The sequence below is a fragment of the Canis lupus genome, chromosome 3, assembly GCF_011100685.1.
Source record: "Canis lupus familiaris isolate Mischka breed German Shepherd chromosome 3, alternate assembly UU_Cfam_GSD_1.0, whole genome shotgun sequence".
Taxonomy (NCBI): domain Eukaryota; kingdom Metazoa; phylum Chordata; class Mammalia; order Carnivora; family Canidae; genus Canis; species Canis lupus.
The window spans coordinates 14,148,433-14,174,228 of record NC_049224.1 but is presented as its reverse complement, the minus strand read 5'-3'; the positions used below and the strand labels follow the sequence as shown (position 1 = coordinate 14,174,228).

The 25,796-nt window shown below is 37.3% G+C and overlaps 1 protein-coding gene across 1 annotated transcript in view; it reads left to right on the top strand.

Annotated features, from left to right (window-relative positions):
• The window catches only part of FAM81B (family with sequence similarity 81 member B), a 54,857-nt gene extending 37,184 nt beyond the window's left edge, over positions 1-17,673 (top strand). Inside the window, exons 7-10 of the mRNA XM_038532319.1 lie at positions 5,646-5,752; positions 13,572-13,707; positions 15,522-15,717; positions 17,354-17,673. Coding sequence (XP_038388247.1) covers positions 5,646-5,752; positions 13,572-13,707; positions 15,522-15,717; positions 17,354-17,487 — 573 coding nt within the window. The 3' untranslated portion in view covers positions 17,488-17,673. The remainder of the gene's footprint in view (positions 1-5,645; positions 5,753-13,571; positions 13,708-15,521; positions 15,718-17,353) is intronic.
• Positions 17,674-25,796: the final 8,123 nt, after the last annotated feature.

Here is a 25,796-nt window from a genome sequence, read left to right as displayed (position 1 = left end):
GTCTACTAATTTAGCAAATTCTCCTCTTGATTATAGACATTTTTCAGCTTGTCTTTGTTGTTGTTTTCCAAGCATATAATCACATGATTTTTAAATAATAATTTTACTCTTTTCCCATTTCCACATCCTTAATTTCTCTCCCTGTTCTAATTGCTTTAATAACTCCAGTACGAAATTAAATAAATAGTAGCATAAGGATGGTGGTCATTCTGATCTTGTTCCTGGCATTAACAGAAATGCCCAGTGCTAACAATGAGACTGAAGAAAGAGAAATTAAGGAGTCAATCCCATTAACAATTGCACCCAAAAAGCATAAGATACCTAGGAATAAACCTAACCAAAGAGGTAAAGGATCTATACCCTAAAAACTACAGAACACTTCTGAAAGAAATTGAGGAAGACACAAAGAGATGGAAAAACATTCCATGCTCATGGATTGGAAGAATTAATACTGGGAAAATGTCAATGTTACCCAGGGCAATTTACCTATTTAATGCAATCCCTATCAAAATACCATGGACTTTCTTCAGAGAGTTGGAACAAATCATCTTAAGATTTGTGTGGAATCAGAAAAGACCCTGAATAGCCAGGGGAATATTACAAAAGAAAACCAAAGCTGGGGGCATCACAATGCCAGATTTCAGGTTGTACTACAAAGCTGTGGTCATCAAGTTTTTGTTTTTAATCAAGAGTAATTATGAATTTTGTCAAATGCCTTTTCAGCATTTGTTGAGATAATCAGGGGAGTTTTCTCTTAAATATACCAGCATAATTATTTGTATATTTCTTATTAATTCTTGTTTAAAAAAATAAATTGCACTTGATTATGATATTTTTAAGTTGTACTGCTGGATACGGTTTGCTATTTTAAGAAGTTTGCATCCATGTTTATAAACAAGATTAGTCTCTGTGCAAATGTTTCCAAATTTTAGAATCAACGTTTTGCTTACTTCATACAAATAAGTTGAAGCTTCCTTTCTTTTTCTATGCTCTGAAACAGTTTAAAGAGCATTGCAATTATTTATACTTTAAAGATTTGGTAGTTTTGCCTCCAAAGCCATCTGAGCCTATTGATTTATGGGAAGGAGAGACCTTTGATATCTCTGCTCAGCTTTTTCTGGGAAATTGTTCTACTTAAAGGTTCCATCTCTTCAAGGGTCAGCTTTAGTAACTCATTTTTCCTTGGAAAAAAGTACCTTTTTCATCCATATTCTGAAATTAAATTTCATAAAATTGTGCAAAATACCTCTGGTTTTGTTTTTATTCCTTCCGCTTTGTATAGTTTTCCCCCCTCACCATTTTATTTGTTTTTTTCCCCCTTTGATTACATGGGTAAGTTTTTCCTTAACAATATTGGTTGCTCTCCAATGAGCCAGTCTTTTTACGTATTTATAAGTTCTGTTTCTATTTTGTTCTTTCCATATGTTCTTAGCAATTTAAGCTTTGTATATATTTTTTTCTTTTCCTGTGGTTTGTTTTGCTTCACTTTCTTACTTTTTGAACTCCATATTTGTAATCTTCCTTTGTTTTACCTGGTATAAGCATTTTTACTATGAATTTTCCCTGAGCATTCATTTACTTTCCCTTATCTCCTAGGGTTGATATAATGTTCTCATTATTATTTCCTAGAAATTCTCCAATTGTATATTGTATTTTTCTTTGACTGAACATCTTAAGAGGGATTGTTGTTTTTTCTGAGTTAAGGACTTTTTGTTGTCCTGGTGTTCATTTTTAGTTTTATCTCATCATAATTGAAATTTTTGTTACATATACCAGTTTTTGGAATATTTTAAGGGGTTTATTTGGTGGATGGATGGTAAATTTTTACACATGTTCTAAAAGAATATATTCTGTATTTTGGGGGCACAACGTTTAGTCAATACCTAAAAAATTGCTTATTGATTGGGTCTTTTGTATCCTTATTTATTATTTGGTCTATTTTGTCTTGGATTGAGAGAGGTGAATTAAGATCAATAATTATTTGGCTTCTGCTTTCAGATTTGTGAATGTTTTCACTGTTACTTGGCTCATACTTATGACTACTCTATCTTTTTTATTCCTAATTTTAATATCTATACATTTTATGTTTAGACTGAGAAAAACTTTATTACCTTCTCAAAGAAATTACCTCTTAGCTTTACATATCAATCCTATAATTTTTTGTTTTTTTCTTGCTTATTAATTTTTAATATTTATGTATTAGTTTCCTACTGCTGCCATAACCACTTAGTGGTTTATAGCAACATAAGTATATCATCTAATAGTTTCCACAGGTCAAAGCTAGAGCAGATCACCTACTTAAAGTCTCACAAGACAGAAATCAAGGTATCAGTAGGGCTGTGTTCCTTTGAGGCAGCTCTGGGAATTAGTCCTCCACCAGACACATCCAAGTTTTTGGTCAAATTCAGTTTCTTGCAGTTGTGTCACTGTGGTTCTTGCTGGCTGTCAGTTTGAGACTGATGGTCCCCCAGCTGCCAGTTTTTTTTCTCATGTTTTCCATGTGGCCTCTCTCCAGGAACAGGCTAAGTCCATATTATGCTTCAAATCTCTCTGACTCTAGGTGGGAGAGAGTGCTTGGCTTTTAGAGGCTCATGTGATTGAATTGGGCCCAATTGCAAAAACAGGATTTATCTCCCTGTTTCAAGGTCTGTAACCTTAATTAGAGCTGCAAATCCCTTTGGCCCTCTAACATATCATATCCACAGGTCCCAGGGATTAGAGCAATCCACTTCTATCTTAAAGGAGCAATTCCATTTATCACAATTTGTCAATTTCTTCATTCTGCTTTCCCCTGGTTATTCTTTTTTAACCTTGTGAAATGAATGGTTTACATAGCTTTATTCTGTCTTATATAATTATAGAAACATTTAATACCACAAATTTACCTCTGATTATGGATATGGCTGTGTCCTATTGATATACAATGTTCTTACTATCCTTTCCTAAGTAAATTGTAATTGCAGAGTTGAGTTATTCTTTGACACTTGTATTAATCCTTTGAGAAGCAAATTCCATAAAGGAATTGATGTACAGGAGATTAACTGGGTATGTGTGGGCGGGAGTGGGGGGATGCGGGAGGGCTGCCTGGATGGCTCAGTCGGTTAGGCGTCCAACTCTGGATTTTGGCTCAGGTCATGATTTCATGGGTCATGGGATCAAGCACCACAGAGGTCTCTGTACTCAGTGGGGAGTCTGCTTGAAGATTCTTTCTCTCTCTGCCCCTCCTCCCACTCTTTCTCTCTTTCTCTAAAGTAAATTAATTTTTTTAAAGAAGAAATTAATTGAGGGAAAAAAATGTGAAGGAAAATGGGGAGGTTCTTGGAGGAGATGGAGAAAGCCATCGGATTATAAAATAGGCCTATTAGCTTTACATATCAATCCTATAATTTTTTCTTGTTTTTTTCTTGCTTATTAATTTTTAATATTTATGTATTAGTTTCCTACTGCTGCCATAACCACTTAGTGGTTTATAGCAACATAAGTATATCATCTAATAGTTTCCACAGATCAAAGCTAGAGCAGATCACCTACTTAACGTCTCACAAGACAGAAATCAAGGTATCAGTAGGGCTGTGTTCTGATGGAGAGACAGAAAAGTAAAGTCTGAGCCAGCCATTTTATCAGTTTCACCAAATATTTTGAACCAAAGTCACTCATCAAATAAATACTATTCAGATGCTGGCTGGGAGCAACTAATGGGAACATGGTACCCACACATGGTGATACATCTTAAACACGGTGGTAAGGGCTCTTCGCCAATAATGTTCCTCTGAGTAGGAGATCTGAGAGGCACATTTCCATGTAAAACACTGGAATTAACAGAATTAAAGGAGGTTACTTTACTCAAATGGTTAGATTTTTTGTTTCTTTGTACTTTTCCTATTTTTAGTTTTCATTCAGTGTGGTTAGAGTCATAATCTGTGCTTTTCCTGCTTTGTGGAATAATCTGAATTTTTGGTTTGTTTTTTAGGGGTGGGGGGCAGGGGCAGAGGAAGAGAAAGAGAGAGGGAGCCCACTGGGCTTGATCTCACAACCCTGAGATCATGACCTGAGCTGAAATCAAGAGTCTGACATTTAACCAACTGAGCTACCCATGTGTCAAGAGTCCGACATTTAACCAACTGAGCCACCCATGTGCCCTTAATCTGAGTTCTTTATAGTCTTATGTCTGCTTGGTTGTTGCAAATGCTCACTGCTCTGGGAAAGAATGAGTGTTTCTTGCTGTTTGCAAGTTAGATTGTTTGGTGTATAAATCTACTAAATAAACTATATTTTTTTCATTTCTTCCTATACCTTTGTTTATATTTTACTTATTTGACCTGTTACTTTTTAGTACAATATATAATGTAAATAAAGGTTCAAAACTCTTTTCACTGTGGACGCTAGTCTTCCTCTGTAAAAATGACCATCTTTGTCCCATTTAACATAATTTGCCTCAAATAACATTTTATCTAACAATATTATACTACCAGCTTTCTTTTCCTTTGCTTTTGCCAGGGATATATTTGCCTATTACTTGTTAACAATTCTTTGAAGTATAACTCCCCTAAATAGCCTGTTTTAAGTGTTTCTCCTTTAAATAGCCATTCATGAGCTATTGGTTGTCTACCCAACAGGTACCTATTCAAGCCCTTCTGTTATTCATCTCTTTGAGAACTTAGATTTTGTTGACTTCCCTCTGTCCTCCATGTGACTGTTTCAGCAGTTGAATTCTGTTTGGCCAAAACCTGTCATGTAGTTTCATTCCTCTGGACAGTGATTAGTTTAGGCATGATTATATGCTGCAATTCTGTTTTATTTTCCAATTCAATCCTTTTACCTAAAGGAACTTCCTCAATGTTTCTGGCTATGTGGAAGGCACTCCTATCTTAACTTCCAGAAATGGAACTTGTTTTCTATTTTTATATGTCCTAAAGTCATTTAACTTGGAATTCACTTTTGCTCATGTCCCACTCTTCTCTGGAAATTCCTGAGGCCTAATCTTAGGCCACTCATGTGTTTTCCTCAGAGCCTAATTAATTGTGGTTTAAACATTTTTTTAAATTAAAGATTTTATTTATTCATGAGAGACACAGAGAGAAAGGGAGGCAGAGACACAGGCAGAGGGAGAAGCAAGCTCCACGCAAGGAGCCCGATGTGGGACTCGATCCGGGACTCCGGGATCACACCATGGGCCGAAGGCAGGCACTCAACCACTGAGCCCCCGAGGGATCCCCCTAAACATTTACTCAATAAACATTTGGTGAATGTTTACCATTGGCCATCCAATGTGCATTAAGCCTATAATGGTAATAGAGGATATATGGTGGTATACCGTATTGGGGGAAAAAATGAAGAAATAATTAAAATTAACAAATTTAGTAAACTAGTATCAATATTATGTTTTTGTTATATCACTAGGTAGCCTATTATCAAAAAGAATATTATAGACAAATAGACAACAGAATGGAACTTTCCTATAATTCTTTCTCTGAAGATTGTTCTGTAACTATTGAATGATTCCTTTAGGAAAAATCATTTTCAAATGCAAATGTGCTTTAGGCTCAAGTTTGTTTCTTGGCTCTTTTAGGAATAGTGTATAATTAATGTAAGTGCTAGTGATTTTCTTCACACACACACAAAAGCTCCCTTTTTACTTTCATTAGGTAATACAGCTCTTAGGAAAGATTGAGGCTTCCAGTTCTGAGCAAATCTCAAATTTAAAGATGGTCCAGGGAGATTATCGCCATGAAATGAACCTTTTGGAGTTCAAGTAAGTGAATGGAAGCTTTTTAATTCTGTTAAGTACATTCCAGAAGGTTTTGCCTAATGAAAGTATTGGCATTAAATGAAAACCCATCCCAGGAATTTGAAACCGGCCAAGACATAAAGCAACAAACTGATGGAGAGACTACTCTACTCTAAAGTAACTTATACAATATTCATAATAAAGGAAATATGAGGGGAAGTGGGTGGGGGGATGGGTAAAATAGGTGATGGGGATGGAGGAGGACACTTGTGATGAGCACCAGGTGATGTATGGAGATATTGAATCACCGTATTGTACAGCTGAAACTACTAATACACTGTATGTTAACTGGAATTTAAATAAAACCTTTAGAAAAGAAATATGAATATTAATTTTGTCACTGTTTATTGCAAGTGAATTGATATACAGCTTGACATTTTCTATAGAGTAATTTTAACTTATCACCAATTAATATATTAAAATGCCTCAATGTGATACACTCCACTGAATAAACATTGATTCCATAAGACTATTAAATAATTTTTAAGATAACTTTGATTTACAAGTTTTCCTTTTAAAATTTCCTCTAAGAAAAAAAAAATTTCCTCTAAGATTCCCTACTTGCTCCTTTACATTCTCCTTTTCTAAAGACTGGTCTGTGTCACGTTGTCACTGAGTTTTCTCCTATGCAACAGAGAAAACAGTAAAGGAGATAAGACTCCACAAACATTCAGATTACTAGCCTATTCCCAAATCTTCCTTTCTTGTTTAAATGACCACCATTTCCTAGAGTTCTGGCACAGGCAGAGGAAAATTCTCACTTGGACGATACTACCTTACTGCCCCTTCTCCTCTTGCTCTTTTTCCTCTCTGTCTTACATCACTTGGGCTTAATGACTTGATCAAGTCCAGTATGCTGAATATACTCTGCTTGCTCCATTTCCCCCATCTTTACAGTATCTCATTAAATCTAAGTGCCCCTCATTATAAGACATACCTTTTTTTCTTTACCTCTAAAATATGATGCTAATAATTAAACCATAGCATACTGTCATTTTCAAGACATCTGATTACGGAGATCTTAAATTGGGAAATAGGTTTGTCTAGAAATTGGTGAAAAACTGTAACTGAAAGAAGTAAATGTCTTGAGTAAAGAGAAAATACCCACCCTAAAAGAAGCATGTCTAGGTGCTTAAATTCCAGCACAGTGAAGATGCTCAGTAAATATCTATGTGGTGCTTGATCTAATCCTGTTAGTTTAGAATTAAATAACATGTCCAAAGGAGAAGTAGAAAAGTAGACCATTTCTAGAAGTGCACTTTAAAATGGGCACTTGATGGGATGAGCACTGGGTGTTATTCTATGTTGACAAATTGAACACCAATAAGAAATAAATTTTTTAAAAAAAGAACTGATTTTCCTTGGAGAGAAAGAGGATTTGTAATCTGGAATGGAATACTGGCTTAAAGGATTGAAGCATATTAACAAACAGCTAATTAAGGAAAAGGAAATTTCGAGAACTATACCTGCCTTATTGATGACGTGGTGTGCTTTTTCCAGTTGGCTTATAGAGGAGTCATCTAAATAGTTAAATATCAATCTGGACACTTTTGTAATAACCTAAACTTTTTTTTCCTCACTTGAAATAATAAAGTCTTACATTTTCATTAGTATTACAGTAATTAACGCTGAAATCATAAACCAAAAATTTCCACAGGCAAATACCTATGAGCTCTAAAATTCATTTAAATACACAACTGACTCTTTTTTATTTAAATCCTCATCAATTTTTTTAAATTAAAAAGTAACAAAATTAAACAAAGATGGAAAAAAGGTCTTCATTTCAACTTCCTAATGTAACCCATGGTAACATCAAGGCTATGTCCTTCCCTACTTTCCTCCTTGTTAGTATAAACATCTAACAGAAAAAGGATGTTTATATATGTTATATAACATATCCATTAGATGTATAGATAGAGCATGGCTTTTAAAAATACAGCCTATTCACATTACTCAAAATTTTGCTTTTTTACAATAATCTTAGTTATCTCTCTAGATTGGTGAATACTATTCTAACATTATTTTTAATAGTTGCATAATATTTAAACTTACAGATATTCTATAATTAATTCAATACTTCCACCAGCAATATATGAGGCCACCTTTCTCTACATTCTTACCAACACTGGATTTTTAAATAAATATTTTCCAATTAAAGGATGAAGATTGCATCTCTTGTTTTCATTTGCTTTCCCTTCACCAATGAATTTCCTTTTCTGTGAATTGCCCAGTCTTATCATTTGTCAAATTTTGTATCATGATTTTCATCATTTTCTAATCAATTTGTAGGCTTCCTTCACATTAGTGATATTAACACTTTGAGGTATGTATTGCAAATATATTTTCCTCAAAGAGGATATAAGGTGGATAGGGCTTTCTTTTTTTCTTTCCCATTCAGAGCATATTTCAAATTAAAGTGAATGGGGTATAGTATTTGCTTCTTTTTTTTTAAAGAAACAACTTTCTCTGAATAAAGGAATTAAAATTATTTTATTAACATTCAAAAGTGTGTTTAACTGAACAATTTTACTATTTAGAAACTTTAACAATTTCAAGTTTAACAATCAATTAAACATATATCCTATATAGAACTTAAAAGCCCAAAAACTATCTGTGTTTTTTTTAGTGAATTCCCAGGCTTTTGGCACTGATGACTCGAATTGACAAAGGAGATACACACATTCTTTCTTCTGAACCAGTGCATTGAGCCTCCTTTTTCCAGAAGAGTCTTAGTCAGATGTTCAGCTAAGTAATGTCCTAAGCCAACAACTTAGTGCCTATAGACTAAGAGTCTTAGCCATCATAAAATATGCCTGTTTTTTAGCAAGGGTTTGGCCGGGGAAGTACCTACTAGTCACTCCCTAGATAGTTCTTGCTGCTGACAATGTTTAATTAACAGTGATTTATAAGAAAAGAAATTATTCAATCAACAAAGCAAATGCACAGACTCACGTCTCCCCACACAGCTTTGAAAATCTCCCCACAGTATTAAGTTACAAACTATTCAAGTCAAAGATGTGTCTCATCCATCTTTGTGTTCTCAGCACCCAGCACATTCAGACACAAATAGAAGCCAATGAACAAATCAATGAATGAATATTTTGAGAACCAAGAATGTTTAAGTTGTGTTTTGGGATATTCAAAGACAAAATCATAGCCACATATAGTTAGCAGGAAAAATACATAAATAGGTAAAAAGCTAAACATAGGTAAAGTAACAAGACAATGTTAAATGAGGTATATCAGTAGGCAGATATAAAAAATATACTAATTGTTATTGATAAATATATAATCACTGAGTGATCGAGATATTCAGGTGCATTCAGCTCTGCAGGGTGGGTCTTATCCCCATTTTAGTGATGAGGAAGCACAGTCAGGGAAACTAAATAATTTGCCCAAAGTCACAGAGTTAGAAAGTATCTGACTCCAAGTCTCAGATTATGTTATAGATCTATGACACCTCCATCTAACAATTCTAACCATTGATAAACTAATTGTGCTACAGAAATTCAGGGAATGGACATCACATCTGCTTGAAACTATGAAGGTATGAGGCTCTGAAGGTGTTGGGATTTAAGCTCAAGTACAATATGGAATGATAAGAGGCTTCCTAGCAGAATGGAGGTGGAGTTGCTCTTTATCAGCGTCACTAGAAACCACAGGACATGAAGAACTTAGTTTAAGTATATAGGTATAAATTTAGTAGGAAAAAAATGTTTCTTGGAATTAATTTCTTTCTTCTAACATGAAACTTAAAAATCTTAGATTCAGTCTCCAAAGACTGACTTTGTTGAAGCCACTATCTGAATTCTTGACAGCCTGTTAAAAGAGTGTCCAAGAATTCAAACTTTTCATACACTCCAGAAAAGTTCAATCACTTATTGAATGCAAGACAATGACTTTAAGACAGAAGTGAACTGGTTAAAAAAAAGGGGGTAGGGGCCAGAATGGGGCTATATCCTCATTCATGTATGTCTACTATAACCACAGTGGTCACTAGGATGATTGTTGCAAGCCCCACACTCTCCCTCACCATTCACACTCACCACAGCCATCTGCTATGTCTATAGGTCCCCATTAAATTTTATCTTACCCTTTGTAATTTTCTTCCTTATTATTGCCCTTGGCATGAATATTAACTTGATCCTATCAATATAAAATTTATAAAATTTTTATAAAAACTGTATCTCACATTATCCTAGTAAGGTCTCTGGCCATAATTTAAAAGTATGACTTTTGTGTTTTTTGAAAAGGAAAAAAAAAAAAAACCCTATCCATCCATGCATCTACCTCTTTCCCTCCTCCCTCCCTCCCTATCCATATCTACCTATACCTGATAGAAATACTACCATAACCATTGGAATAGAGGATTTGGGAGCTAAAATGTGAATATCATCCAAGATAAATTCCTCTTGTTGAGATTTTTAACTGTAGATTCTATAATTCATAGAAAAGTAATTCTTTCCTGGAAAATCACATCCATTGTGTTAGGGGAAAGCCTAAGGAAAGAAAGAGATTTATATAAACTTTTATTTTAGCTTATCCTTTTTATCTTTACAGGAGAATGCTTTTTAAAAAAAATGCTTTTAAAGATTTATTTATTTGTTTATTTATTTATGAGAGAGAAAGAGAGAGAGAGAGAGAGAGAGAGGTAGAGACACAGGAGGAGGGAGAACCAGGCTCCATGCCGGGAGCCTGACGTGGGACTCGATCCCAGGTCTCCAGGATCGCGCCCTGGGCCAAAGGCAGGCGCCAAACCGCTAAGCCACCCCGGGATCCCCAAAAAATGCTTTTAAAATATAAAATTCTTTTATATTTTCATAAACTACCCAGAGTCTGACTTTTGGTGGCTACCAGTAAAGTGAGTCTCCAATTGCATGTAAAACCTTGGAGTAAAAAAAAAAAAAAAAACACCTTGGAGTAAAATGATCATATGCAGTAACTCATTATGACTTTATTTTAATTTCAGAATTCTAATTACTGATATGTGCTTCTAAGATATTACTTGGGCACATTTAATGGTTCCCTGGTGTTCAGAGGGATGTTAATATTGTATCAGTAATGAGAGTAAATGCTCTTATCCACACACACAGTAAAGGTGAACACTGAAGGCTGGATTCCCAACTGCAAAGCTAGCTCTTGATTATCTGGGGATTTACTGTCCCTCTTAACCATCACTATCAATTAATATATTTCCACCAGAGATAGGAAAGGGAAGATGAACACTGAAGATCAGATTTCTAAATAGCTCGGCAAGTGTATGATTTGTTATTTGTGAACAGCCTTAGTAAAAGGTATTGAATGAGTAAGAATGAATCATTTATCCATTTATTCAACTATTCATTGCGCACTTTATTATTTACCACTGTGAGCCAAGCAAAATACTGTAAGCCAAGCAAAATACTTTGGTGGAGCTTAGGTTCTAGTGCAGCAGACAGCACCCCAATTATATATATATCACCTGGTGATAACTATTTTGGAGAAAAATAAAGTAAAGGAATAGGGAGAGTGTGATGGGGAAAATAAAACCTTTTGGTTTTTTAAGAGTGGTTTTTAAAAAAAGTCCTCTGTTAAGGTGGTTAAGTGGTGCTTGAATAGAAATCTGAATGAAATGAGGGCAGGGGCCATTGTGTATCCTAAGGAAGAGTGTTCCAGACATAAGAAACACTTGGCTAAAATGAGGCTGTCCATGTATCAGTTGGGAATGTATTTGTCTGAGATCCATCAGCTGTTAGCTAGAGCACAGGTGTCTGGAAATTGTGGTTATATTAAGAACAGGCAGAGTGGCCAAAGGTAGGCTCTTAATGAAGAGTTAAAGTACTCACCTGAATCAAGGTATGCTTTCTATGTGAAAATCTCTCTCCATATTAAAAAAAAAAAACGTGATAAGTCACAGAGATGAAGATCAGAATTCAGCTATTATTCTACAACTAATATAACTACTGGAAAATTAACTTTTCCCATTCCTTGATTTCACCATCTAAATCCTGGTTTCTCAACATGGGCATTATTTTTTTGTTTGTTTGTTTGTTTGTTTGTTTTGTTTTTTCAACATGGGCATTATTGGCATTTGGGCTAGATAATTCTTACTTATAAGGCTGTCCTGTGCATTGTAGGATGTTTAGCAGTATTTCTGGCCTCTACCTTCTACCTGTCACCAACACCTCCAATGTGTGACAACCAAAAATGTCTCTATATTGTTTAATGTCCATTGGTCTAAATAAAAATGGAAATGGCCTCATATAACCTGTCTTTTCCAAATATTAGTTCGAATACTTTTTCAGGGAAGCTAAAGAGGCATATACATACAATATACGTGCAGCATGTCTTAAGCAGTTTCCAATGATAAATAGCACAAATGAAATTATCTGCATATAATTTGTCCTGAAAACATTACAGTGATGATGTCAAGCCACCCACTTTTTATAAGGTAATCTGAGTATTTTCAATAACAAACATGTGTTGCACCTGCCTAATGCACCGCCTCTTCTAAAAGGGAATTTGAAATTGACATCTTACTGCAAGCAAGTCACGTGTAGAAAACGTACAGAGACCACTCAGCAGCACCCCCTCACCCCACCTCTGCTCAGACCCGTATTTCTCAGGGCTGCTAGCTGCGGATGCTCCTTTCTACTCATACCCTCAGCCACTCTACAGTGACTTTTCAAATTGATGATAATATGATTCCAATCCTTTACTCTTTGTAATAACCTCCACTTCCATTTTCAAAAATCCTTCTTTCTCTGTTATTTAATATTCCTGTGGTGCATCGTTTTGATGCCAGCAGTCGCTCCCTGCACCTTAGCCAACTGCAACCGTTTCTGCCCCGACGTGAGTCACTCAACAGCTCTTTAAGCGCTCCCTGCACCCCACCCTTCAAAGAATCCACAAACAGAGCCCCACTGGAAGCAATGGCACCTTGACTGAAGTTTCACCCGAGACAGAAAAGACAACCAAGGACTGTCTCCCGTGGACACTCTGCTTTCCTAAAGTCCTGTTGGGCTCTTCCAACTCCCTTCCCCACTCCCTATCTGTGACTTTTCTCTGGCCCAGCTCCTCCGCCTGCCGGATAGTGACCCTTGGGGTCTTGTGGTCTTGGGATAGTGACCCCAAACTACCACCCTTAGCCAAATCTGCCACTACTAAGAATGATTTGCACACTTTCTACTATTTTTTTAACTAAAAAAATGTTTTATGACATGTGGTTATATGCCATTTAAATCTGAGTGTATATAAAGTTAGACCACAACCATGTTCATTATTTGTTTATAAACAAGCCATGTTCTTTATATCCTACGTGGCTGCTTTCCCACTGCAATGACAGCATTGACTCATTGTACAAACAAGTGGTTGCAACAGAGGCCATATGGCCCACAAAGCCTGAAATATTTACTACTGACCCTTTATAGAAAGGGTTTGCTGACCCCCATCACAGAGAGATATCCCCATCCCAAGTGAGTTACCAGTTTCTTCCACCCACACAAGGCATCCTTGGCCCTAAGAGGAAATCTGCATGGATGACACACGTGTGTCTGTGTGTCTGTCATTGTGTATATGTGTATTTTAAAGTTTGAGGAGGGGTGTTGTGAGCAGCTGAATTGAATGCAAGCTCAGGGCAGGGACCAGAATGTGCTCCCTCACCCCCACCTCCCACGTCAACCCATAAGAACGTGCTATGCATCTTGAGCCTTATCATCTGAAAAAAACTGCAGAGTTTTTCAATACTAATTTTAAACATAAAACCAAAATTTACCTATTAAAGTTGAAATATTTTTCCCCTTAGATTTAATTTACTTTCAAATAATCTATGTGAGGAAATTGAGAACCATCAAAAATGGACAAAAAACCAGTTCGTCAGCTATGAAAAAGACCACCTTGGCCACATAAATCAATGTCTGAAGCTCCTCCAGGAGAAACTGGTAAGGAGATCTGTTATTCATGAAGTAACCAGCTGCATAGTTGTCTGGATGTTAGTAGCGAGTAGTGTCAGTAGTGAGTAAAGGTCTGGATGTTAGTAGTGAGCAAAGGTCTTGAAAGTTTCATTCTGACATCACAGTAACTTCACTGTGTCAGTAACTTACCTTTTTTGCACCAGCATAGGAATCCAGAGGCCTGCTTTTTGGTCTTGTGTGCTACTCTCCAGCTCCATGAATCCATAATAGAATAACCAAAAGAGAGGAGGTGTTTGTTTTGTTTTTTAAAATATGGATTCCTGGTCCCAACTCAGAGCAGCATCAGACCCCTTGAGTCCTCCCCTGGGGATCTGTGCTTCCAGGCAAGCTCCTTGGGTGATGCTTGGGCGCAATAAAGCCTAAAAACTTTGGCCATAGACGAGTCAGTTTACCTCTCCGAAGATCCATTAGTAGACCAAAGGTTTCCAAAACTCCTTTTCCAGATCCAACCTTGTAGAGAACCCTTCAGCTTTGAGGCAAGACTACAGGATGGAGGAGGAGTCTGTTCACTACAGATGCCCTTCCACTCCAGCCATCTCTGCTGGCCCAGCTGCTAGCCCCAACAGGAGAGCAGCACAGAGCCATCTGTGTCACCAGTGGCTTCCAGCCTTGCCAAGGATCCAAATAAGATGTTTCTGGAACTTCGGTAGACGGGCTTTGGGCAGCTGACAGAGATAGGAGTCCAAGAGATGGAGATAACCATTACACCTTTATCATTGATAAGATTTTTCAAGTCCATGTGGTAAGATGTGCAGCCAGGAAGGCCTGCTAGTCCTCCTGGATTTAGACAGATTCATCCACCAGTTCTAGGCAGCACCAGGTTCCACAGGGTCACCTGCAGGCAGAAACTTCCTACCACAAGTAAGAGAGAGGCTGGACTCCATCTCCCGGAGGCAGACAGAGCCAAAGACAGGAGAACCATAGGGGCTAAGTCAGTCTCACCTGGTTCCTGCTTGCAAATTCCCTGTGGGAGGTAAGAAGGCACAGAGAAGCTAATGAACCTGGACCACATGAGTCCCCACCTTGTTGCAATTAGAATCACTTGGAGAGTTTTTAAACTAGATAATTCCTGAGTTCCATTGTAGACCAATTAAATCACAGTATTAGTAGGATGGTGTGATGGTCCAGGTGATACTAATAGGCAACAGGAGTTGAGAATCACTATTCTAGTTGAACTGTGTCCACGTGGAGATATGAAGCTTAAGGGAATATGGACACCCTAATAGGAGCATGTCCAAGGACCTTAGGTCAAGCAGTAACTAAAATGCCTTCCTTAGCCATGCTTCTTTTTTATTTTTATTTATTTTTATTTTTTTTAAGATTTTATTTATTCATGAGAGACACAGGAGAGAGAGAGGCAGAGACACAGGCAGAGAGAGAAGCAGGCTCCATGTAGGGAGCCCGACATGGGATTCGATCCCAGGACCCCAGGATCACGCCCTGAGCCGAAAGCAGGCAGTAAACCGCCAAGCCACCCAGGCGTTCCCTTGGCCACACTTCTTTAAACACTAGACTATAATTCCAAATCCTCAAGGCATTTCAGCAAGACCACAGCCCTTTCTTTCCCCCATCACATGCAGAATTCTAGAAGCTACAAACAAGGCCAAAGAGATGAACTCTTATCTTTGTGAACACGGTTTTAGATACAAGGGAACTTGGTGGGATTTTTCATGTTTAACATGGAAAAGCAAACTTGTTAAAAACATTCTCTAAGCTGAAAAACAAATCCTCATAAGTTTTGTTTTCTGCAGAGTTTTATCACATGATATCTTATTTTATAGGAAAAGTCCGAAAACAAAATGAAAGAAAAACTATTGCAGCTTTCAAGCAAATTAGAGAATTTCATTAACACAGAGAAACAGGAAGCAGAACTAAGCAAAGTAAAGCATATAGAAAATAAGCTGTCCAAAAAGATGCAGCAACTGGAAAAGCACATTTGGGGTGAATTAGAGAAAATGCAGAATGAATATCAATCAGGTGAGCAGACACCTTTGATTAAGAACACCAGTCCTTGCTTAGCCAATCCCTCAGGGTTGTCTACTTTGAGCTCATGACCATGGATCAGTCTTGTCATTATCGATATCCTTTTGTATTTCATCTGACTTTTCTAAATATCCCACAAAACGTTAGCATACCTTTGGAAGGTGAGTAAACAAGTTCACATTCTTCATTTGGACCTGGCAATGTCACAAGCTGACCAACGCTGTGAGATTTTCTTTTTAACTAAGATCATAGAATCATTGTTATACTTGCAAAGTCCTTGCGATCAAGACTTGACTTGTGGTGTATCATGAAATTAGGACCTGAAATCAAATGTCCCTTATTGAACTGCAGGTAATGAGCCTGGACAGATGTCAGACTGGAGACCTGACCTTTAGAAGTGAGAAAGAGAGATGAATTAACAGAGTCCAGTATAATGACTGCTTTTCTTCTTAAGGAGGCTAATGGCAGCAGTGTCAAGCTGAGCTTACATCAAAGGGGATTAATTTGAAAGGCTCATCTAATTTGTCAAAGGGAAGGACATGGGATAGGTGCTGTGGAGCAACCATCTGCCTCAAGTCACAAACCTGAGGGAATTACCAGGAACCAGAGGTTCCTTTTTTAAAGAAAGACTCATCTCATTTTCTGTCTTCTAGTTTCAAAAAATTGATGTAAATTCTCCCAAATTTTGGTCCTGTACAGAGGTGAGTTGAAGGTGTCTTGGAAAGATATTATGCCCTCATTTTGCCAGATGTTCCTAGCATATAAGTAAAATTTGTTGCCTGGAAATCTGACGCACACTGCCCCTATCCCCCTATCTCACTGCCAAATCAAAATAATGAATTATCTGGCCAGGAATCATATCCAAAACTTAACTGGCCCTTCTTTTAGGCCTCTGCTTTCTACCTTAGGACCAGAGGTTTAATTATATTCACTCAGGATGAGCTAAAGAAGAACTTAACAATCTATGTTTTTTCATTTTACTTACCTGGAGTTCTAGCAAAGGAGAATTCTAAATTAATGGTGTGCTCCTTTATGCCTTTAATAAAAATGTATTGGGAAATGACTATGTGAAAGGGGGTACCCTAAGAAGCTCGAGGTCTGGTAGGTCCTGGTCATGAGCAACTAGACTTGCATAAGAGAGAGACAAAGTGCTTGGGGGTGGGTGCAGGGGGAACAGCTGGCGGCCACTCCATAGGTCCCTCAACAGGTTAGTTTCTGAGAAGTTTTAAAATCTCACTTGTGTTCTTTATCTTCAGTTTGGTAACAAGAACTTTAAAAAAAAATCATCCAAATTTCTTATCAAAATACACAGGGAGAAGAAAATGTTTTAATATCTTTCTTGAAATATAGAATTATTTTGTCATGCAATATATTTGGGCAAGGGGCAGAGGAACTGAAATTTTCACAATGAAGCCAGATACAAGCTGAAACACTATCATTAATGCATCTTTATGACATATAAGAAATGGATTATTGTACATTTTTAGACTGGTCTTACTGGAATTTAATATGTTTTTAATTAAATGATGACCAATTATGGTGAGACTGTTGATTAGCAACTTTTGTTTACAAAAAGGAATTCCAAAGCACTGTTTAATTTAAGCATATCTCTTCTCATATTCTCTTCTAGGATTTAAATCAATTCACGACTCTCTCAACTCCCTCCAACAAATACAGAAAACAAAGATGGATTTAGAGAAATATAAAGTACAAAAAGACCTAAAGAAATTACAGCGTAAGATAGTGGAACTCCAGGAAGTATAAAACTTTTCAGTCATCTTTTTCACCAACCAAAATAGTGGTTTGTTGGTAAAAAGCTGGGAAGAAGTTACTGTCTCTGGGATGTTTACTGCTTCTTATGTCTCTGTACTTCTTACCACATTTTTAAGGCGATGAATGTGCCAGAAAACCCAATAAAGCAAAGGAGTTTATGATGTCTTCATTAATGTATCCATGAAAAAAACATGGCTTTTTATATTTTTATTTGCCTATAAATAAAAAAGAATAGTCTATAAAATGTACATAAATGAGCAAAGAGGGTCATAAAAGTAATGCAGGAACTGTGGCAAACTGGAGACCACTTACTTTGCCTATCAAAGAATAGCCACCACGTAGTTCTAGTTCACTATTAATATGTATATAATCCATTAGTGCCCATGTTTCATTTTTCAAGAGAAACTAGAAATCAAGTTTTATATGAAACCATTTATAAGCATTAGCAACCGGTTCAAAATACTTACTAGATCTGTGGGGCAGATACAATTAGCAGGCTGTCACACTGCAACTTCTGATCCAGTATTTTTTTGTCTTCTGACAATCCTAGTATTTATAGCAAGTCTAACTTATGCCTATCAAAGTATTGATTCATTTTTACTCAGTATGTAGCTGAACTATGAGCAAGTAAGAGCTAACCATGCAAAATAAGAGAATGCACCAGTTTCTATGAAAAACATCCAACATAATTCAATCTAGGTGCCAAATTCAAATTAGTTTCCTACAAAATTAAAATATTCCTAACTTTTCTAGATATAAATGTCAGATGGAGAGCCTGGTATTGGGTAGTAAAATCATTAAAAATAAAAATAAGCCATTTGTGCATACACTATCTGCTAGAACAGAGATAATTTTTAATCACAGAGCTTTTTGTAACCTGGCAAGAGGATCCCTATTTCAGACTTAGTCTCTTGCCTTGGTTTAGGGAAAAATGACAACTTCTCCCCTAATAATAAAGTACAAACTAATAAACTAATAAAGTACAAATTTACCTTCCAAATAAATTTTTGACCACTGTGCACCCAAATTTTTAGTTATATGAAACCTCTCCATTTGTTCTTATTAATTTACATACAGCATCCTGACTATACTGCAAAGGATTTTCATAAAAGAATTTAAGAGTTTAAAATGCAATATCATTTGGGGAATATAAGTAATAGTGAAAGGGAATAGAAGGGAAGAGAAGAAATGGGTAGGAAATATCAGAAAGGGAGACAGAACATGAAGACTCCTAACTCTGGGAAACGAACTAGGGGTGGTGGAAGGGGAGGAGGGAGGGGGTGGGGGTGAATGGGTGACGGGCACTGAGGGGGGCACTTGACGGGATGAGCACTGGGTGTTATTCTGTATGTTGGCAAATTGAGCACCAATAAATTTATTATAAAAAATTAAAATTTTTTATTATAAAAAATTTTATTATAAAAAATTAAAATTTTATAAAAAATTTATTATAAAAAAATTAAAAAATAAAAATAAAAATAAAAATAAATAAAATAAAATGCAATAACAGGTGTCCTTGGCAACAAAGTGTCATACTAAGATGAAGGGCTAGTATCTCAGGTAATCCTAAATAACTCTTATAAGTGAATAAGAAAATAATAATAATGAATAGGCAAGTCATAGAAGAATACAATAGTAAATGAAGATAAGAAAACATCCAACCTATTAAATACAAATTAAAGGAACCCTTAGGTACCATTTTAAGATCACCAAAAATTAGTGATTGACAAGGCTGTTGAGAATTTCTGGTGAGTCTATGAATTGGTACAGAGAGTAAAAGAGCAATTTGGAAACATCTATTAACATTTTAAAATGTATTTATTCTTTGACCCTGGAATTTTACTATTAGAAATTAATATCACAAAAAAAGAAAGAAATTTGTATTACAGAAAATAAAACACCTTCCAAAATGTGTAAAAATGAATGACCAAGGATGCTTATTACAGCACCATTTGTTGTAGTAAAAAACAAAATAAAAAACCCTAAAAACCTAAATATTAGGAAGTGACTGACCAAATTAATGATATAACTAGATAAAAATGCTCTTCAACCCTTACAAATAACACAAAAAGATATCTAAGATACACTGGTAGGTGAAAAAAGCAAGTTGCAAAGCAATATGGATACGATCCCACTGTGTCAAAAAATATTTAGAAAGATGTTAAACAGAATATGCATACCATATAGTGTGCAAAAAAGTAGGAATTTACAACAGACTTAGCAGTGATTGGATTTTGAAGAATTTTGTTTTCTGCATAAGAATTTATTGTTTTTACAGTACAATAATATTTTTGTATCCAGTATAAAATGTATTTTAAAAAACCACCCCCATAGCCAATATACTACTAGGCTGAAAGAACAACTCTTTGTTAAGAATCAAATTAGTGGTTGTAGGATTAAATTAAGAATTCATACGACAAAGAGCCATGTCATCTCACTCACACCCATTTCCTACTCTATAGGTTTTTTTTCCTTGTAAGCAAAAGTGCTCTAAATTGTAGTTCAAATAATAGTATAGGATCAAGCCAAAGGCTTTGCAAAATGGCCCTCTCTCATTGGTGGTGACATGATAGTACCATGTAGAACTGAATGTAATGCCAGAGGGTAGGAGGGGAATCAAAGGATCTTGTCAGTGTTCTTGCTTGGAATCCCAAGTTGGGGTGTTCACAGGTTTGCATAGGCTCTAGAGGGCCTAGAGAGAAGGTGGATCCAGGTTTTGCAGGACCTAAAGCTTAAACAGGTTTGATTTATTGCTAATGTTCTATCCTGATGAATTGGCGCCGAAGTCTGTAGGAATATTCTGGAAATCCACAGTTACCTCAGGACAGCTGCTATTTTACCTCCATACAGAAGTGACTGTGAACAACATAAGCATATCCCTCTAACCCAAACATACCCCCAAGACATATTCTCTTTTGCTGGATGCAAAGATGGCCATAGCCACTCCAGGGGTACCTGACATCAACAGAAGGGGGAGTGGAGACAGTGGTCTTAATTGATGGTCTCATTGTAATTAAAATGTCTTACTTCTGCAAATTTTACATCAACCTTGTAAACATGTGGCTAGGGCTCAGTAAGTGAGGGGTCCTGGCGCTGAAGTGCTGTCATTTCACCACAAATTCACCTCTGCTCTGGGCCTCCCTCTCTCTGCATATATTTTGCCATAGATCCAAAAAAGATGACAAGGACAAACACTATCCCTAGAGAAGCTCAATATACATGGCACTTTATTCTGTATCAAACACCAACACTTAATCCTTTGGGAAGTGTCAGGCTCGTCTCCCACAAATACAGGAGGATGTTTGAACGTCACGGACTCTGCGATGCAGATCTACCCAGTGGACCTGAGGCATATGTTAGATTATCTCTGGGAGTTCTCTGAGGCACCAACACCTATCTGAACAGGTACGGTTAGTCCAAGGGTCTCCTGCTGCCGCCCAGTGTTTCCTGCCATTTCCTTCCTCTTGTCAAAATCTGCCCTGAGGGATAACAAAACATAGGAAATTATTTACATTGAGGACGAAATGGTAATGTTCAAAGGATTTTGCTTCCTCACTGAAAATGAAGGACAAATTCCTCACCTCATGCTGCAAAGGTTAAGGACCTTCTCAGCCCTGTGTGGGATGGATATGCTCACCACTGGATAGTCAGGAGAGCAATAAGGTCCAAGCTCAAAGAAAAAGCATCCCCAGAGTTCCCTGGACATTAGCAGCTTTTTCTTCTTCTACAGAAATGTACCAAATGTCTTCTCACTTCTATTGGTATCACTCATGATAGCAGCAAGTAGCACCCTAAATGCTAGGGGATATTTGATCTATAATATATACTGATACATACATATCTATGTTTTTAACCTTAGGAAGAGGGTCTCCAAACTTCTGTGTACTTCTTGGCAGCCTCCATTCATTCAGATCCTAGGCATTGGGAATGCCATACTGAGCAAACTAACTAAACTGCTCTTAGGGAACTTACAGTCTAGTGGAGAAGACCAATAATTAAACTTTCAAATACATGGGCAAAGAGCATGCTGGAGCACCTGAGAGAGGTATTTAGGAAAACATGGGCCATCAGGCAAAGAGGTCTTCCAGAAGTAGGGATATCTAAACTGAGACCTCTGCAATACAAGCAGACATTCACTAAGGGAAAGGGTCATGGTTGGTAGAGATGGGGCCTCAGGGAGATGGAGCAGCCTGAGCAAAGGCCCAGAGGCCAAGTGAATGGAACACATGCCAGGAACTGCAAGGTATGGTCAGAATCTAAAGTATATGTGGTGGGAGGCAGGAGAGAAGGTTTGAGGAGGTAAATAACTAAAAAGAAGGCTGGAGAGATTAGGAGGAGCAGGGTGTCGGATCAAAAGGGCTTTATAACTCATGTTAAGGAACTCAGGCTTTCTCTTCAAGACGCAGAGGAGCTTTGAAAATTTTTATTTTTAAAAGATTTATTTATTTATTCATGAGAGACACAGAGAGGCAGAGACACAGGCAGAAGGGAGCGTGATGCAAGACTTGATCCCAGGACCCCAGGATCACGACCTGAGCCAAAGGCAGATGCCCAATCACTGAACCACCTAGGTGCCTCAACTTTGGAAATTTTTAAATAGGAGAGTGATATGATCAGATTTGCATTTTAGAGAGACCCCTCTGGCTGTAGTGTGGAGAAGAGATTATAGACACAGTGTGGGAAACAAATGTGGATCGTAAAAGAGGGAGTAATGGAGAAGAGTGGAGATAATGAGCTCAGTTTTAAACTAATTGATTTTGAAGTATCTATGGGATGTCCCATTGGAGGCAATTCAGTGGTGAGTGGCCAATATGACCTGGAGCATGAGAGAAATATCTAAACTGAAGATCTAGCACAGAAACAGTAATGGGACTTATGTACGGGGAAGAGACTACCTGGGATTGGGGGGAGTGGCAGAACCTAGAAGTTTCCAGGTGACCATTTGAGGACAGTAACAGTGAAGTAGGAGAGGAAGAATCATCTTTTGAGGATTTTAGTCTTCCCTGTGAGTTCCTGCTAGCAGATGGTGTCAACTTGGAGTTCTTCCAGTAATGCTTTCAGATTCAGCATTATATCCTCACCTATTGAAGAGGACCCTGTCCAAAAGTGGGCGTATTACACAATTCAGTAGAATAGTTGTAAGTGCTCTCGTGACTACCCTTCCAGCCATAAGATAAACGTGTTGCATCTTCTCAGATGCAGAGAGGGTGGTGCCCCAGAGAGAGGCAGGATTGTTGTCCGGAAAAATATTGGATTGTTTTGACCTCTGCCCAATTTGGCATTTCCTTCTCCAGGGGATTAGAGTCACACTCATTTGTCATAAAGACTTGTTATTTAAGATCTTTCCCTTAATATACAGTCATGAAATTTCCTAACTTCATAGACTAAATTTTCCATAAACCCATTCCTTGGTTTGGCTACTTCATTTTCAGGTATTTAGGTGATAAATGTTGTGGGTAAAAAATGACTGATCTGTTCAGCAGTGTGTCAGAAACCAGGTCCTCTTTTACAGACTCAAAAGACACAAACTGAGAAAACAGAAAAATAATCCAACATCCATGCTGAGAAATCTCGAGTTGTGGGGTCTGACAGGCCTTAGTTTAAAACCAGTGTGCCACCAGTTACTATCTGTGTGACTTTTGATATGTTCTCTAACTTTGAGGTCTTAGCTTCCTTAAAGTGGGGATAATAATACACCCACCTTGTAGGTCATTGGAAGAATTAGAAAAATGCTGATTGAGCTATTACCAATTATCAGAGATATCTCTAAGCACTTTACCTGGATTAAGTTATTTAATACTTCAAAGAGGTGTCTACTATTAAGGCACAGAGAGATTAGGTGAATTTTGTGAGGTCACACCATTTATCAGAAGTGCAGCCAGAATTAACTCTTTAGTCCCAAGAAGAGCTCTTAAATATTCTATTATTTCCCTAAACATATGTAGACCACCTAATGTAGTATCTGATACACAGTAGGCACTGTGCTTGATAATTGGCACCAATTAATAATAATAAATAGAACTTTTGATCTTGATGGGGAAGACAAGTTCCATCCAGAGTTTCATCCAACTCTGATTCAGATTAGTATCTAAAAATACTTGAGTTTATAAAGGTCCTTTGCACTACATATGAGAAGAAATACCTGGGCTTGCAATAATTCTAGCAATGGACCTACGTAGAAGTACAAAATATAGATTTCTCCTGGAACAAAATTATAATGAGCAAGTATTTCTCTATGTTAAAAGCTTTTCTTTCTCTTGTCTCTGGGGAGGGAGGCTAACATAATGAAGAAACATTACGGACATTGACTGGAGGTGGGCAAAGTGCCGATGCCAGTGTGCAGTGAAGTATATTTCCTCTGTAAGTTCTGGCCATCAAAGCAAACCCAGTAGCCATTACTGTCAAGTAAAAGTCATCCGTATCCAACTACCAGATGCTTCTCCAAAAAATAATACACTGCTTTCACAAGGGAGACATTCATAGATGGACTTCAAATGGGTGGGGCCTTTATGGAGCCATGTGAATGGTGGTGGACAAACCTACTTCTGCAACTCAGAACAACTCCTATATCTAGGAATCTATCTAGTCCTTATGACTGAATTCCATTGGTTGGCACTTAAAGGCTTTCGAATATTCACAACACCAATATAAAACCCTCAGAGAGGAAAAAAAAAACACACCCAGGAGTTTTATTGACTACCTCCTCTGCAGGGATTAGTTGACAATTTAGTGAAACGAAATCTTTAAAAGCCAAGAAAGTGCTAGGTACCTAAGACATGTGGAGGACCAAAAGACAGTTAGTGGAAGAAAGGTTAATAATGCCAAAGAGAAAACCAAGGTTTGGCACTTGTGACGTTACCGAGTGCCAATTAGTTCGCAGTCGGTCTCAGTTTCTATTAAGTTCAAAATCAAACAAGGGTGGACTATTCCTCCTTTTTGCATAGATGTAAATTTGCAAATTAGCTGGGGGCGGGGGGATAAATTTTCCAAGTTAGTCTTTTGGAAGCGTTTCCTGCCACCTACGGTTCTTTCTAGGTGGCACTAGGTGAATGGCAGTATCAGAATACAACTTGGCAGGATAAGGGAGTCAGTCCCAAAGACACATATCTCAAAGCGTTGATATTTCTTTGAGGTGTCAGCAGTTATTAACGAAATTAGACAAAAGTATAGACAAAAGTATTGGAATTGATCTTGGGGGCCTGATTCTATTAAGAATATAGAGAAAGTAATCTCTCTGAGCTCTCTATAAAACGAGGATAGTATCTACCGTAAAAAAAAAATGATGGGAGACTTACATGAGGTAATGGTGTGAAGAGCCTGGCACATAGTAGGCACTCTGTCTATCCCAGCCTGTGCGTGCTTGGTCACTGAAGCCCTGTTGGGCAATGATTACCACTTCACAGGCACAGAAAGTTCCTCTGCTGAAGCAAACGACAGTGCCAAGATGCTCTGCAATGCTGGATCTTATCTGGCTTTGTTAGAAGCTACTTGATTTGCGTGAAAGCTTATTCCTGCTTAGGTATTTTCCAATGTTCACAAAGTATTCACCACTGCTTATCATAAATCTGGTTCTAGTGAGTTAATAAATCATTCTGAGCCTCATTCTTGGACAGAGAGGCCGTCCAACTTTGTATAAATAGCACTTGTTCTGAGGCATTATGAGGTTGGCCTCAGGCAACTCAGAAATAAATACCGAAGCTGCTCATGACAATATAAATTTGCCTTCTCAGCAGTATATTTTCCCTCTAATCTCCTCCTTTGCACACGAAAAATCTTCTGCTCCATCTGGCTTTTCTCTTGTGCCCAGAAACACATAACTCAGCCTGCAAAGAGAGAACCTTTATCTTTTTTTTCCCACACCACCTGACTTTTTAGGCTAATTTCCAAACTTTTGGAGCCAGCAAGTAATCTTTTTGTAAAGACTATTCGTATACTATTTCTTGATCTATTCAATAGAACAGTTAAGGTTAGAACCTTAAAACCAGTATATAGTGGTTTTCCCTACAACAAAACAAAACACCCTTCCAGTTGCCTGATATTAAACCATGTGGCTTATTTTCTCCATAGAAAAAGCAACCACCATAATTCTATATGATCGAAAGGAAGGAAATGGCATTTAAAAAGGCAGGGTCTTAGAAACTCAATATATTTAAGCCACCTGGGAGTCAGATAATCAAACAATGTGCTCATTTTATTTAATGTGAGTGTTCTTTCTATGTGAAGTGTGATGATTTGGCACGCAGGAGGCACACGTAATTACATTCAACCATTCATAGATGCTGGCTGCCACTAAAATATTC